The 16,153-nt window shown below is 41.9% G+C and overlaps 2 protein-coding genes across 5 annotated transcripts; one reads left to right on the forward strand and one right to left on the reverse strand.

Moving 5' to 3' along the window:
• The first annotated feature begins 7,952 nt into the window (after nucleotides 1-7,952).
• On the forward strand, nucleotides 7,953-15,174 carry LOC103641146 (bifunctional purine biosynthesis protein PurH). 4 transcript variants are annotated; one of them, XM_020545575.3, is made up of 12 exons: nucleotides 7,953-8,101; nucleotides 8,189-8,294; nucleotides 9,414-9,489; nucleotides 9,892-9,988; nucleotides 10,464-10,566; nucleotides 10,695-10,825; nucleotides 11,159-11,336; nucleotides 11,421-11,575; nucleotides 13,069-13,278; nucleotides 13,409-13,765; nucleotides 13,877-14,003; nucleotides 14,551-15,174. In XM_020545575.3, exons 1-12 carry the CDS (start codon nucleotides 7,994-7,996, stop codon nucleotides 14,700-14,702), a joined length of 1,800 nt encoding a protein of 599 aa, XP_020401164.1. In that variant the 5' UTR covers nucleotides 7,953-7,993; the 3' UTR covers nucleotides 14,703-15,174. The 4 variants fall into 4 exon arrangements, with proteins under 4 accessions (XP_020401164.1, XP_008662737.1, XP_008662739.1 ...); XM_008664515.4 differs by having other exon boundaries at nucleotides 7,955-8,101; nucleotides 9,408-9,489; nucleotides 11,418-11,575; XM_008664517.4 differs by having other exon boundaries at nucleotides 7,955-8,101; nucleotides 11,418-11,575.
• A 3-nt stretch (nucleotides 15,175-15,177) lies between these two features.
• On the reverse strand, nucleotides 15,178-16,055 carry LOC100280572 (flower-specific gamma-thionin). The gene is made up of 2 exons (NM_001153491.2): nucleotides 15,653-16,055; nucleotides 15,178-15,549 (listed from the first exon to the last, which is right to left on the reverse strand). Exons 1-2 carry the CDS (start codon nucleotides 15,714-15,716, stop codon nucleotides 15,365-15,367), a joined length of 249 nt encoding a protein of 82 aa, NP_001146963.1. The 5' UTR covers nucleotides 15,717-16,055; the 3' UTR covers nucleotides 15,178-15,364.
• Between the last annotated feature and the right edge of the window lie 98 nt (nucleotides 16,056-16,153).

Here is a 16,153-nt window from a genome sequence, read left to right on the forward strand (position 1 = left end):
ACTCAAAAAAGAGATATTAGCAACACAAGGGAGTATATGACAAATGATGATTTCTTGAGATAAGAGATACAAACAAATCATCATCCACAAGTCACACAGACATGAAGTAAAATCCTTAATATTAGTGCATAGCGTCAGAAAAGAGGAATATGCATCTTTTAACATTTATAATCAAATCATAGGAAATTTACTTCTTCATATTGATGTTTCTTCACATAGAATTGATTAACATAACTTAGAAGCATATCAATATGAGAACAGATATAGCAAAGGCATGAATTAGATTATAATGAACTAGTGCACATGTGAAAGCAAGATTATATGCACTTTTAGCAGATTTAAGGCAAATAAGCAATCTAATCTCCACATTTGGTAGATTATGACGGTTTAGAAGAAATACCAATTGATGGGAACTATCATTGATTGGATATTGATAAGGAGATGAGTTCCCATACCTTTGCTTTTACCTTTCTTCCTTTAGGTGAAGAGCAACCTTGAGGCTTGTGTCTTTTAATAAATTGAACATGCACTCACTCTCTTGTAGATTTTCATAAATATGCCCAAGAGAGATGTTATTAGCAACACAAGCTCTAGTTTCCTATTTAGTAAACCTTTTTGGGTAGGAATGACAGGTAGATTACTAAAACATGGAAACTTCATAACATGAACTAGATTATCCCATAAATGATGTTATGCATAGTTTTAACTCATAAAACAAGCATAGTTAATTTCTCAAATTCATGGCGACAAATCTAACTCATAACATGGATATCGATTAATGTAGAAGAATCATATTCAATTTAAGCAAGAAGAAATACATAACATATCATTGGATTGATTTTCTTTTTATGTTAGATTGCGCATTCCATAGAGAAACTCATTCTCTTGATGTGAGACTACTTAAGTCACTTAGAAAAAAGCATTAGTCTCATGATTCTAGTCATAGAGAGAACTTCCCTTTTATAAGTGTCCTAAGGATTTGAATTCCTTATATGCCACTTCATTCTTTTAAGAACTTGGAATATTTCTCTCTATAGAGAACATGGCAACAATAGGATAATTAATGTAAAACATGCCATGAGGTACTTATAACTATTTAAAGCATGTAGATTGCCATAATATAGAAATGATAAATATGCAATCTACCATATGAGAAAAACTTTCTCTAAAGAATGGTGACATAATTTAACAATATTCTTAAGTACTTCCTTTTCTATGTGACTACACAAGACACAAGAGAAATGATAATTGAAGATACTTGCACTTAAAGACATAAGTGTTACCATCCTTTAGCTTTACTCCATGTTGTAGGCTTTGATTTTCTACACAGGATAATACTTTATTCCCTACAACATCAATATCTTGCTCGAGATGATATGAGTTTTAGATATAATAATTTAAAATAACTTTGTGTCAATCTTAGAGATATAAAACATTGTAAGATTGATAGCTTGAGTTAATAAGAATTGAATTAACCCGCTCAAGCACCTCCAAAGCTTCATATCATCTCCTTTCCCTTGCAAAGCTTGTCAAGCATATTTTGGTCCCCATCTCTTGATGGGTCCATCAAGGTTAGTCAACAAAAATATAGGAACTCAAATGTCCTTTGTGCTAACACTTGGTAAACTCATTACCTTTTTAGCACAAGTTGCGATTTTGGGTTGCCTAGTTACATATGAATCAATTGGCAAGCTAGGAGTGGAATAGTTACTAATGGGACAATCCTTGCATAGATGTCCCTTCCTTCGGCATATGTAACAAAGGCGATCTTCATGTTTTGAGGATTTCTTCTTTCCTTATTTCTTGCTTGCTACATGGTTAGTAAATATATTATTTTCTAAAAATATGCCTTTTTGTTTTACATAGGGACATGACTTAACCATATGTCCCTTCTTAGAGCATCTAAAACATTTTTTTATCATCCTAGTTAATAACCAAGCCATTTTCTTTAACATAGGGACATGACCTAATCAAGTACCCCTTTTCAAAACATTCACTACACTTCTTATTTTTCTTAGTGTGAAGTGTGGCTTGATCATTACCTTGGATGTTACCTTGTATGGACGCATGGTTGAGGCTTTTGGTAGAGGTATTAACTTTCTTTTTTGTTCCCTCCTCTTGACATTCCTCAAGTCCTTGACTTTTTCCTCGAGTGATTTTGTGAATGCCACGGTTGTTCCCGTCTCAAGCTTCTTCACCATGTCATCATAGTTATCATGAAAAGGTTGAGCAATGTACTTCCCTTTCAGTTGTGTCAAGCTCGTTCTTAGCCTCTCATTTTCTTCTTTGAGCTCTTGATATACAACATTATTTATTCCTGGAAATTCAAGCTCAAAGAGGGATTTTCTTGCTGGCGAGCAACAAGCATTAGCACATGGCAATATAGTTTCAATTTGAACACATGTGCATGAGTGAGGTTGTTGAGATTTTAAGTTTTCTATCACAACCTCATGAGCAATATTTAACATGATATGATCATTCATAAGATTTTTATGAGAACATAGAAACATATCATGTTTTTCTTAAAAAGCTAGATTTTCAATTTTTAGCCTTTCTACTTGGTTGTTAAGCAAGGTATTCCTATTTACTAATTGAGCGGTACATAATAAGGAGTTGTCTTGCTCAATTGAAATAGTTTTATACCTTTGTACCAAATCAACATGAGAGCACTTTAGCTCCTCATGTTCTTTAGTCAACTCCTCCAAGCTTTGGATTTTTGTGATGGGGACATCTTCTAGCTTGTGAAGAGCTTCGCTTTGCTCTCTCACTCTTTTTAAAAGTTTGAGCATGACCGCCTTATCTTCTAGGCTTAGATGTGCGTAGAGTTGCATGAAGCTTCTTTCATCATCCTCATTTGTGCTTCTGCTATCATTTTTATTAGCCACACAACATATGTGGGAATCGAGATGGGAAGATAAACCTTTTGGAGAGGTGGATTCATCGTTTGGTCTCCAACATTCATTTTCTTATTCTTCCTTTAAAGGGTTAGTTTCACAAGGACTAAAGGAAGTAGAAGCATCATATGAACTAACATGTTTGGACTCATCAAATCTATTTTAAATTCTAGTCCAAATATCATGCACATCATGAATAGGTTCATCATATCTAATTATGAAGGCATGATAATCTTCTTTGCTAAGAGAATTACCTAAGATGTCAAAAGCAAGATAATTTTAGCGTAAACATCTTAGATCTTCCTCGGAAGCATTTTTCTTATCATAACTAGAAGGTATAATACTCTTGTCTAAAATTTGTTCTAATTGTGGGTCTATGGTCCTAAAAGCATTTATCACACTAGTAGACCATGAAGCATAGTTAGAACAATCGGAAAGTAATATCTCAAGAGTTACCTCATTGTTCTCCTTCGATGGTGTCTTCTTGTTCTTTTGGGATTTTCTCCGAGCCATCACTTCGAGTTGTTAGACTCAATATGAAGTGCCTAGTTCTGATACCAATTGAAAGTCACCTAGAGGGGGGGGGGAGGGGTGAATAGGCGAAACCTGAAAATTATAATTTTAAACCTGGACTTAATGCCTCGATTAGCGGTTTGAACAGGATGAACAATTATCGGGGTATAAAACTAAGTCTTTTGCTTGCAAAGAGTATTACTTTCAAAGAATGTGGAATTAACAAAAGGCAACTCAACTAAAATGTTTATGGAGAATGAAGCAAGAGGGCTTATATAAGAAGAGGGAAGTTGCAAGTTCTTTCTTGCAAGGCGTTGCTTCTATATATGAGAATTTAACCCGAAGCAATATCAACAAAGAATAGTGCAAGAGAACTTAGAGAGGGAGAAGACAAACAAATCACAAGCAATAAAAACAAGTGACACGGGTGATTTGTTTTACCGAGGTTCGGTTAACCAAGAACCTAATCCCCGTTGAGGAGTCCACTAAGGACGGGTCTTTTTCAACCCCTTTCCCTCTCTCCAACGGTCACCAAGACCCGCGAGTGTTCCTTCTTCTTTGTCAACAAAAGTCCGAAGTCTCTGCAAGGCCAACCACAAAGATAAGGGGCTCTTGCTAGCTTTACAATGAATGGGAGTCAAAACTCCACGCTCAAATGATCACAAGAGGTAGAACACACTTTCTCTCAATGATTCTCATAGGCACTATCGCTAAACTCACACGAGTAGCTCTTTCTTGCTTGATCTCTCTTTTGTGGCACTTGTGAGGCTTTGATGTGTATGGAATACCCAACTCTTGTGTATGAGATAGATCAATGAATGGAGGTGGTTGGGATGGCTTGGATATGTCTACTATATGCCTTGATATGTTGCTTGGGCTCCCACACCTTGAAATGGCCGGTTGTGGTTGTATTTATAGGCCCCAACCCCAGTTCTAGCCGTTGGACAGAAAGCAACAACTTTCTATCGTCGGGCGCACCGGACATGGCATTGTTCACTGTCTGGTGCCTGCCACGTCAGCCGACCATTGGGGTCTATAGCAGTCGACCGTTCGATCCGACCGTTACCCAGACTGTCAGGGGCACACTTTCTTACATGCATTGTTCGCTGTCCGGTGCCCTAGCCACGTCAGTCGACCGTTGAGGTCTGCGGCAGTCGATCGTTGGATCCGATCGTTGCCAGACTATCCGGTGCACACCGGACAGTCCGATGCCACAACCCGAGAGCGACCGTTGTGGGCCTCTCTGCGCAGACTGCCCGATGTCCCACCAGATAGTCTGGTGCACACCAGATATCTACTGTTCAATGTCTAGTGCGCCACCAGGCGCTGCTGACTACCCTTTTCTTGGATATCTTTGCTGATTCTTTTGGGCTTCTTTTGTTCTTGAGTCTTGTACTTCTCTGCTTCTTTTTATATCTTCTTTTGAGGTGTTGCGTCCTCATTGCCTTAGTCCAATCCTCTTTGCATCCTGTGAACTATAAACATAAACACTAGCAAACATATTAGTCCACAAGCTGTGTTGAATAGATTCCTTGGGGTATTTAGAACTTATCCAAAGAGTAGAACTATTGGTAGTTCATCTATTCCATGTTTTACCCCTATTTGGTTGAAACTAAGCTGAATGTGACTTAGAAACTAAACTGTTGGTCTTATGAACCTGCGAATCAAATACTAGGCAAACTAGTTAGTCCGAATGGTTGTGATGGTCATCAAGCACCAAAATCAATATAAGAAATGGTTTAAGGCCATTTCCCTTTCATCTGGCTTCTATTGGTTCATGTTAGTTTCCACTGACTACTTTACCAAATGGACTGAAGCCGTTCTCTGAAGAACATGACACATAGGGAGGTAATTGAGTTCATAACTGAGCATATTATTCATAGATTCGACATTCTCAAGACTTTGACTACATACCAGGGACCTTCTTTTATGTCAAAGGAGGTACGTGAGTTTGCTGAATTATATAAAATTAAATTGCTCAATTCATCTCCATATTATGCTCAGGCTAATGGACATGTCGAGTCTAGTAATAGAACATTGATTAGCCTGATAAAAAAGAATATATCTAATCATCCTAAACATTGGCATAAGATTTTGTCTAGAGCTTTATGGGCTTATAGAATATCTAAACACCGTGCTACTAAAGTATCTCCGTTTGAGCTTGTCTATGGGCAGGAAGCAGTGTTGCCTGTGGAGATAAGTTTAAATGCTGTTAGGTTCACTAAGCAAAATGATCCAACTATGAGTGATTATTATAATTCAATGATGGACAATATTGATGAAGTGACCGACAAGAGAGTGACAGCCTTAGGAGAAATAGAAAAGAACAAGATCATGATCGCCAAAGCTTACAACAAGAAGGTCAAGGCTAAATCATTCCAGGTAGGAGACCTGGTATGGAAGACCGCCTTGCCTCTAAGGAGCAAAGACCGGAAGTTTGGGAAGTTGTCGCTAAGCTGGAAAGGCCCTTACAAGGTCATGCAGGTGATGTGCGGTAACGCCTACTTGTTGCAAACACTACAAGGCAAAGACTTGCCCAAGGCATTAAACGGGTGTTTCCTCAAGCAGTACCATCCTAGTATGTGGCAAGATGCTTAAGAAAACCAATGTGATCACATCGAGTTAGTTCCTTTTGGTTCGCTCAGCTCCGTCAAAAGGCATGGGGCATATGTTGGGCACCAAATTGACCGGGCGGACGGTCCGGCCCCGAGGTCAGACGGTCCGCACTGGCGGATGGTCCGCACACGCACATGATCAGTTAGGGTTCCGAGTTTCTTGCGGGATTGGTTAGCTAGATCCGCGGAATTAGCTCGGGAGATCGCGTGTAACGGGTCCAGACCTCCCCTATATATATATGGAGGGCTACGGCCGATTGAATCAACAACAATCGAATCAATAACCAATTACATCTCGTTTTTACCTTATGCATTAGGAGTAGTTCTAGTGTAGCCTTAGTTTAGCCCTTCTACATCCCAAATTCTCCACTTCTCTTTGGCTCTACGTCAATTAGAGGTGTCTAGGGTGGCCTACCGACCCTAGATAAGGCATGGGACCTCTCCTCCCCGACGGGGTCCCTCCCGGGAGCGAGATCCGGCGTTGTCGGCGAACTCCGCCGCCCTTTTGCATGCGCGGACCGTCCAACTCGTCAGGTAGGAACCCAAGCCCCGCGCCAGGTCGCGGACCATCCGACCCCTGACCGCGGACCGTCCGCGCCTCCACAGAGAGCACCGCCGCCGGTTCTCAACGCAGTGATTGGCGCCAGGATCGGCGCCAACAAAATGGTCGCAGTGGTTCTTCTTGGCTAAATTTTGGTACAACACTTCATTCCATACTTCCCTGAACAAAAGGCACTATTTGTTGTCTTATATGGCCATGAACCTAGATAGTTGGGCACTGGCATTAAGAACTCAGAGATTGAAGACCTTAGTCATTGGTTGTAGGATCGATCTACTATGCATCTGGCTGACAAACACCGCAAGGATCACATTTTCTTAGTTGGAGATCAATCATATCTCAAGATGCAACAATACGTTTGGTCTTCAGTCCTCTTTGGTGGCAAGGTCACCAAAGAAGCTATCTTTCAGATACTTAGGAGTTAGGACCATACACGATCATCGCGAGGATTGGTTTGGTGGCTTATACACTACAATTGCTAGCAAGCTCAAAAAACAAAAACCCACCCCAAGTTTCATGTTTTCAACTAAAGAAAGCTCCTTTCAACTAAAGAATGTCTTATACTGTCCTCTCTTTCTGACAGCTTAAATGTCCCTTAGAAGATATTGGCTTGCTGTATTCACACCTACAGCGACTCAATGCTCCCGTAAGTGTTGATCTAGTGGTCTCCATCACCACCAGAATTATCTATGTGGGAAGATCAACATGCTCTGCGTTAACAATTTCCAAGGGCTCCAGCCTCCAGCTTGAGGTCAAGCCATTTTCTAAGGGAGGAGAGTATCAAGGAGATAACCAAGAGGTTGACCAAATGCCTGACCAAGAGCAAGAAGGCAGACCAAACTAAGACCAAGATGTAGTGAAGAGTTTGAAATAGAAGATGAGTTAAGAAAGTTGTTGAAGACAATCTAAGTAAGAGAGTGTTTGGTTTCTAGGGACTAATTTTTAGATCCTACATTTTATTTCATTTAAGTCTCTAAATTTTCAAATACAGAAACTAAACATCTATTTTAGTTTTTTATATTTAGCAATTTAGGGACTAAGACTAAAATATAATAAAATAGAGGAACTAAAAATTAGTCTCCGGAAACCAAACACCCTCTAAATCATTTACCTCCTATTGAATGCATGATTTAAAAAATTGGAATACATGATTTAAAAGAATTCCAGTAAAACAATTTACGATCTGCACCGAATTTCTGCCTTGAGCTCCTACCCAAAAAAAAAAAAAAACTGTATTGAGCGGAGACGAAAATGACAGGGCCACTCAACCACAACCAGTGCACTTCATTTGGGCCCTGCGGAGCCCAGCCACTTTCGGTCCATCTGAAAGTTCCTCGCTTTAGCCCTCAAAAGTCTCCTACCCCTTTCTCTGTGCCAGAAAAGGGACGGGAAGGTGCCAATAAATTGCGAGGATGCCGCTTTATCTCTTCTCCTCTCCCGCCGCCGCCAAGCTCGCCACCGGCCCACACGCGTCCCTGCACCGGCGGCGCCAGTTCCTCTTCCGAGTTCCCCACCGCCCCGTACTCTCTCTCTCCCCGTCTGCTATTTTTGAGCTTCTTTCTTTCTACTTATTGATTGGTGAGCTGTCCGAGCTTGGTTTCTTACAGAGCCGCCGCGCCCCACTGCTAACTTCGGCGGCTGAGCGTCCAGCAGGGCGCACCATGGCTACTGCGGATACCGGAGCGTCCACGGTGACCGATTCGAGGCTCCGAGGTGGGCGCTTCTTGGTTTGGCACTGCTTGATTGTTACTGCACTTGATGAAGCACAGTGTGCGATCAGCTTATTTCTCTATGAATGACCGAGTGGCGAATGGGCATGAGCTTAATTTGATCAACCCTTAGGGCTATATGTTTGTGGCCTAAGGGGTATATGTTTGGGATCACTTCAATCCTTCCCAATCCTTAATGTGCAAGCATTCGGAAACAATTCGATATTATGGTTCTAGCAGTTATCAGTTCAGCTTGTTAGGAAGTTGTACCTGCTACTTTAAAAATTCAGCTGGTAATCTAGGCCGTGCCAACAGGACACATTATAAATTTACATCATATAATCTCAACAAGGAAGACATGCCTGACGTAGTGGTGGGAAGTCTTTCTACTGCGCCGAAGGTCCTGGCTTCAACGTAGCCTCCTTGCAAAAAATGCAGGTGTAAGACTTGGCTCGGTTATTGCCCCCAGGCTCCACTCATGTGGGAGCCACCAGCACCGGGTCTATCCTTGTCCAATCTCAACAAGCTTCCTTGGGGGTAGATTATCTAGGGATGCCAAACAGGGCCTTAGTGATGACACAATCTTTGTGTGATTTTCTTCCTTAATTAAGAGCACAATCAAAGTTCTGTTCTGTTTGTATAGAAGTTATGTGTTGGAGACAATCAGAATGCCAGATGCCATAGTGTGATATAGTGGTTTTGCTGCTCCAAGGTCTCAATGTTTATGCGGCGGCACCATTAGTCATTCAGGATTAAGTGGCTCCTTGGTGGTGCAGTCTGAAGTTCAAACACATGCAAACCTGAATATACATCACTCTATGCTGAACATGATAACCAATCACTTTATGTTCATCATATCTTTTTGTTCTTGTTGCTTGAGTTTTCCATCCAGAAGTTTGTTAGATATGATTCATTTGGTGCTTTTTGTAAATTTTATCTTACCAAGGATTCTAGTGTTCACATTTTGAAGAAACAAATTCAGACTCATTACATACTTACCATAAACTTCTATGTACTCTCTCCCACTTACCTTGTTCATAGATCAACAGAGAAATTTTGTATTGTGGATTAATAATGAATTCTGGAAAAACAATGGACTAAGTATAAATTTATCCAGCTACAGGAGTGAAGCAAGCACTGATATCATTGTCAGATAAAACAGACCTGGCTAATCTTGGAAATGGTCTTCAGCGTTTGGGGTAACCCTTTTATCTTCTGGTCATTTAATGCGTCGTTACTTTGAATTGTACAATTCACAACGTTTCAATGTTTTTGAGCTAATGTTAGATTTGTGGATTGCCCATATTCTGTGTTTTATTTATTGTTGTGTCATTATATAATCATTCATTCATCATGATAAATTATTGCAAAGTAAGCCCTAACTTATCTGAACCCTTTCACAAAGTTAGGCTTCCCCTCCTTATGACAGTTTCTCTCTCCATGTGCATGGTTTTTCACTGGTTAACATTTTATATATGGATATTGCATTTGGTAAACCATTTAGCAAAGTATGGGTTTACATAAGATTAACCATGGATTCAGAATTGTCTTTATGTTGATATTTTTTTATTATATTCATGTGAAGTTTTTTGCTCCTGTAGGTTTTCTATTATTTCCACTGGTGGCACGGCATCAAGTTTGGAAGCATCTGGTGTTAATGTTACAAAAGTTGAAGAAATTACACAGTTTCCTGAAATGGTAAAACCCAATTCATGCTAATCTCGCAGCATTTTTAAAATATATATATTTACTACAAACATTGTTATCAGTTATCACAGTCAGTTTAGTGATGTCTGAACAAAGTTAGTTTGGAATTTTGCTACATGCATTACTTGTAAATGGTTCTTATAACATGTAATAGTTGTAACTCTTTACTCTTTTTGTATTTTTCAAAAGTACATTAAGAATCCTATACCATTCCAAAATTCTTCTGTTATGTGCCGCCTCAATTCTCTAAACGGTTTGTCTGAATTAACTGGTCAGAGCACTGCATTTAACTTTGTAATTCCATGCTTACTAGATGCTCTTGTTCCATTTGAGTCTAACCTTTTTCCCTTTCACTGATTGTTAAAAGCAGAAACATTGTTGGGTTGACTATCATGTTGAGAGCTTTAAGTAACAGCATAAATTCCATATTTTCATATCCACTAACTTATTTTTTGTGTTGTTTCAGCTTGATGGAAGAGTAAAAACATTGCACCCCAGTATACATGGTGGTATTCTTGCGCGAAGAGACCAGGAGCACCATCTGAAAGCACTGAAAGAGCATGGCATTGGTGAGTTCTTTAGTTCGTTGTGCAATTTTCTATTGAATATTGTAATGACATGTCAAGTGTCGTGTGATGAGGTGACAATCATTGTAGTGTGTTATGTAAGTTGACTAGGGCCTTCCTTTTGTTCACAGGGACATTTGATGTGGTTGTAGTGAATTTGTATCCATTCTATGATAAGGTCACCTCAGGTGCAATATCTTTTGAGGATGGCATTGAAAATATTGATATTGGTGGGCCTACATTGATCCGAGCTGCTGCCAAGGTAGCTGTATTGGACTATTAGTGATTTGAAATAAGTTAATACTTATGAAGTCCTTTTTGGGCTTCTATTCCATGTTTAAACTCACTCTGGTTCTCTATTAATATATGCTGGGCAGCACTCCTGCCGGCAGTTAAAAAAATGAAGGATTGCACTAGAGGCTATATTCATGCAAAGTTGATTTCATTTTACAACGAATCATGCGTACTCATACGTTCTTGTTGAATTTTCACTAATTTATGCATGCAAAATTTATGTAGCAGTAATACATTTTGATAAGAATATCTGTAGGCTTGCAGTTTGCTTAATTTGTGATCTGTTTCTTATGGCTGACAGAATCATAAGGACGTTCTTGTCGTTGTTGATCATAAAGACTATCCTGCTCTACTGGAATATCTAGAAGGGAAACAAGATGACCCTGATTTCCGCAGGACACTTGCATGGAAAGCATTCCAACATGTTGCTTCCTATGATTCTGCTATCTCGGAGTGGTTGTGGAAGCAATCTAATAAAGGTGTTGTCATTTTTCTGGTAAATGTGATGCTTGTCTAATAGTTTTATCAGCCAATTTTCATAGATGTTTCGTCTCATGCAGCAGATTCATTTCCTCCCAGCTTTACTGTGCCCCTCACAATGAAGTCTACACTTCGCTATGGTGAGAATCCTCATCAAAAGGCTGCCTTTTATGGTGACAGGAGTCTTTCTCTAGTAAATGCTGGCGGTATTGCAACAGCAATTCAGCACCATGGAAAGGTAAGACAGTCAGGTTTCCTTTCTAGTTATTACTTGACTAAAACGGCCCACAAAATCATCTTAACACATTTGATGAGTATCTATGGGCTGTTTGGAAACAACCTAATTCTTAAGAATCTAGTTTCTATCTCCAATTTCTAGAAACTGGTTTATATAAAAAAACTGGTTAATGGTGTTTGGAATCACCTCAGTTTTCATAAACTGCCTTTAGTTAGGTGACTAAAAGTAAAGTTAGTCACCAAGGGGTGACTAAAAGTGACATTTTTACTGTGTCTGCCCTCTCAACAAACAGAAGTGTATTAAGGTCCTGTTTGTTTCGGATTATAATCTCTCCAGATTATATAATCTAGCGCAAATAATCCAGCAAATAAACAAACACCTAGATTATATGTTCAGATTATATAATCTAAAGCCTAGATTATGATATGTCATCCTCAAGAGTAACTTATTTAAGATTATTTTTGGCAAAAGACCCACTATCTATGGTTATGTAAATAAAAATTACAATATATGCCATCCTTCTTTCCTCACCTCAAATAAACAAACAAGGGTACTGTTGTCTTTGTGAATAATCTACATTTGTATAATCTAGACTACCAAAAGATTATAATTTACCTAGATTATAATTTGGATTATATAATTTAGATTATAATCCAGATTATATAATCTATAAGCTGAAACAAACAGGTCCTAAATAAGGGTAATGAAGTCTTTATGTATAGTAATTAATGCTCCTTTTAGGGAGTGTTTGGTTGTAAGGACTAAAGTTTAGTAGTGTCATATCGTATGTTTGAATGGTAAATATGAGTATTAAATATAGTCTAATTATAAAAACAAATATATAGATTAAGACTAAATAATAATACAAAATTTTTAATCCTAATTAATCCATGATTAGCAAATGTTTACTTAGCATCACATTAGCGAATTAGCGAAGAATGGACTAATTAGGTTTAATAGATTTGTCTTGTCGTTTAATTTTTATCTATATAATTAGTTTTGGGATTAAATTATATTTAATACTTCTAACTAACATCTAAACATTTGATGTGATAGGTGCAAAAATTTAGCAGAGGGAAACGAACGGGCCCTTAGTCACTGAAACCAAACAGAGTTTAGTCCGGTGACTAAGGCCTGACTAAGGCCCTGCAGGATTAATCCAGCTTATGGATTATATAAGTATCTATTGATCTATTTATGGATTATCATAATCTAGATATCTAGATTATATAATCTACCTAACAATATCTGTTGTTTGTTTACCTCTTAACTTATTTAAGCTGGATTATATAATCTAGAGCGTAATCAAACTGGGCCTAAAGGAACCAGCATGGTCTATATATGTTTTGCTTCCATGCTTTCTGTAACTTCCATTATTCCTTTTGTTGGGTACATACAAGTCATTTAATTTCCAGATATTCCCAAGCTTTGTGAAACCAGTGCAGTGCTTTTTATTTTCAGGGCTTTGCAATTTTACGTACGTCGTCTTACAGGAAATGTCCTACAACAACTATCTGGACGCGGACGCTGCGTGGAACTGCGTCTCGGAGTTTGAGAGCCCGACTTGCGTCGTGGTTAAGCACACAAATCCGTGTGGCGTAGCGTCTCGGCACGACATCCTGGAAGCGTACAGGTTGGCTGTGAGGGCAGACCCCGTGAGCGCGTTCGGAGGCATAGTCGCCTTCAACACGACGGTCGACGAGGTATCCGCGCCGACCAGGCGCCATGTTCCCTTCCTACACAACACGAGCTGCAGATCTTGCAACCTGCGCGGTCCACTATAAGTATTAGGTAACACGTTGTTGCTGACACACTGGCGTGCTGCGTGTGCAGGATCTCGCGAGGGAGATCCGGGAGTTCAGGAGGCCGACGGACGGCGAGACGAGGATGTTCTACGAGATCGTGGTGGCGCCTGGGTACACGGCGGAGGGCCTGGAGGTGCTGAAAGGGAAGTCGAAGACGCTGAGGATACTGGAGGCGAAGCGGAGGAGGAGCGGGAAGGGCACGCTGCTGTCGCTGCGGCAGGTCGGCGGCGGCTGGCTGGCCCAGGAGCCCGACGACGTGACCCCGGAGGACGTGGCCTTCACGAACGTGTCCGAGAGGGCTCCCGACGCCCGTGAGCTCTCGGACGCCAAGTTCGCGTGCCTCTGCGTCAAGCACGTGAAGAGCAACGCCATTGTGATCGCCAAGGTCGGTCAGCACGTGTTACCTCTTGATGATTTGTCAGTTATACAGTTTGGTTTATCGATCCTCTCTCTGTGTGTCCTGATGGAATGTACGGCTGGCCTGGTCTCCCTGCAGAACAGTTGCATGCTGGGCATGGGCAGTGGCCAGCCGAACCGGCTGGAGAGCCTGAGGATCGCTTTCAGGAAGGCAGGGGAGGAGGCCAAGGGAGCTGCTTTGGCCAGCGACGCCTTCTTCCCGTTCGGTAAGAGGGAAAAAAAGGGGAACCTGGAAGTTTCAGTGCTTGCTTAGAGATTTGAGTCAAAGCATTCATTGATCTTAGTCGATTCTTAGGGCTTGTTTGATGGAGCAGAGCTCCATGATTCTCTAGACCCGAAATAGATTTTTTGATAGAGTAATTCTAAGTGATTCTTTATCGGAAGTGAATCTAGTTGACGAAAACCGTTTGGCAAATAGGCTGCAAAGTGATTTATGAGGGGTTAAAGGGTGTGGAGTAGGTTGAGAGTGATGGGAAGCAGGTTTTTTTGCTCCCACTTCCTAATACAAAGTAGAGACTAAATTTACTTAACTCCCACCATGAAATAGTTCAGATTTTTTTCGTCAGCAGTAGTTCTATTTCAGAGAATGAAAGGAGCTCTGTCAGATGCCCCTAACTTTCTCGTGAACTGTACGTGGAAGCACGCCCGTAGTTGCTGGCTGTGTGAATCTGATTCTGGATGCAACGAAGAATAGTAAAAATGCAGCGTCTGTTATTTATTAGCGTGTTGCTGAACTGGACTGGAATGATGCAGCTTGGAACGACGCGGTGGAGGAGGCGTGCCAGCGCGGCGTGGCGGTGATCGCAGAGCCCGGCGGCAGCATCCGGGACCAGGACGCCGTGGAGTGCTGCAACAAGTACGGGGTGGCCCTCGTCTTCACCGGCGTCCGGCACTTCAGGCACTGATCGACGGCGACGGTGGCAGCGGAGACCGTGACGACGGACGATGGGAGGGACCTCTATATAGCTGCGTCGATCTGGCCGGTGGCTGGAAGGAAGGATCTGGCGTTTCATCCCAGCGCTGATGCCGGCTGGCGTTTCTTGGCTACTAGGGAGACTCTGATGGTGCTGGATACTCAGTGGCAAAGAGTAGAGAAAGATACAAATGGCAGAACTGTTCACTGTATTGCAGGAACTATAGTTTATATACAAGAATATAAGTGATTTTTAATAATGTGTCCGTTGGAAATAACTGTTAGTAGTTGATCACATGAGATAACATGGTATACAACCAAATGTCGCCTCTCGAGAGGATGGGTCGGTGGGTCCCGGTTTGTATATATGACGTCGTCAGCCTGGCAAGAGGTTGATTGAGCTTAATACTAACTCTTGCGGTGGATGGAAATCGGAAACGGTCGCTGACCGGTGGGATCGCACAGTCTGCTGCTAGAAGCATGCAAAGGCTACATGCCGTGTTATTATTGTTATTAATATTTATTGCTGTCACGTTACATGACACCACATTACATGCATGCACGGTACGTAGGTTGTGCACAGCTAGCCAAGGGTGTTACTTAGTACTACCACAGTTCAGTTCTGGCAAGCCAAGGGTGTTTCAAGAGCTTTGCTTAGCACGCCTTCTGGCACCTGCAGTAGCGGAGGTGGCAGTAGCCGGCGGTCCACCCGCCGTCCTCCTTGACGCACTCGTTGCTGCAGAGGCGGTCGGAGATGCAGGGGAACGAGTGGTGCTGGCTCTTGCCCATGCACACCCGGGCCTCCGCCACCATCGTCGTCGTCGTCCCGCCGTCGTAGTCTGTGCGTGGATAGCGGAAGGAGGAAGAGTCCATGAGGCAGCAGAAATTAAGAATAATACGTGAATTAAATCAACGAATAAATCAGTATGCTTTTTTTATTACGTGAGAGCAGGAGCAGCGCCAGGAGGAGCGCGCACACGGTCGCCCTGGACTTGATGAGCTCCATCGCCGGCCGGCGTGGATCGGATCAGTGTTATTACGGACGGGACCGGAGACGCGCGTCCGTCCGATCAATCAATGGATCTATGGCCAGCGAGTTGCGAGCTCTATATAGCAGAGCAGGGTACTTATACTCACGTGGCAGCGCGGCACGTGGCGGCTCGCTCCCTGCCACCTGCTGCCACCGCACCGCGTGAGGCCAGCTAGCGGCCGGTGCTGCGAGCTCGTCGTCGACTCGAGACGACGTCAAGGACAACCTCCTCCGATCCCGTGCGTGGCAGACAGGCGAGGAGGGGTGGGTGGGTGGATCGGTACCATGCACCTAGAAAGTTTAGAACAGAAAGTTAGAATCAGCTGCTGGCGACGCTACGTACGGCACGCACTCGGCTCAGCGTGCTGCCCCTAGCTGACCTGGCGCGCATGCAGCCCGTGCGGGCAGCCACG

Source organism: Zea mays, chromosome 10 (assembly GCF_902167145.1).
Source record: "Zea mays cultivar B73 chromosome 10, Zm-B73-REFERENCE-NAM-5.0, whole genome shotgun sequence".
Classification (NCBI taxonomy): domain Eukaryota; kingdom Viridiplantae; phylum Streptophyta; class Magnoliopsida; order Poales; family Poaceae; genus Zea; species Zea mays.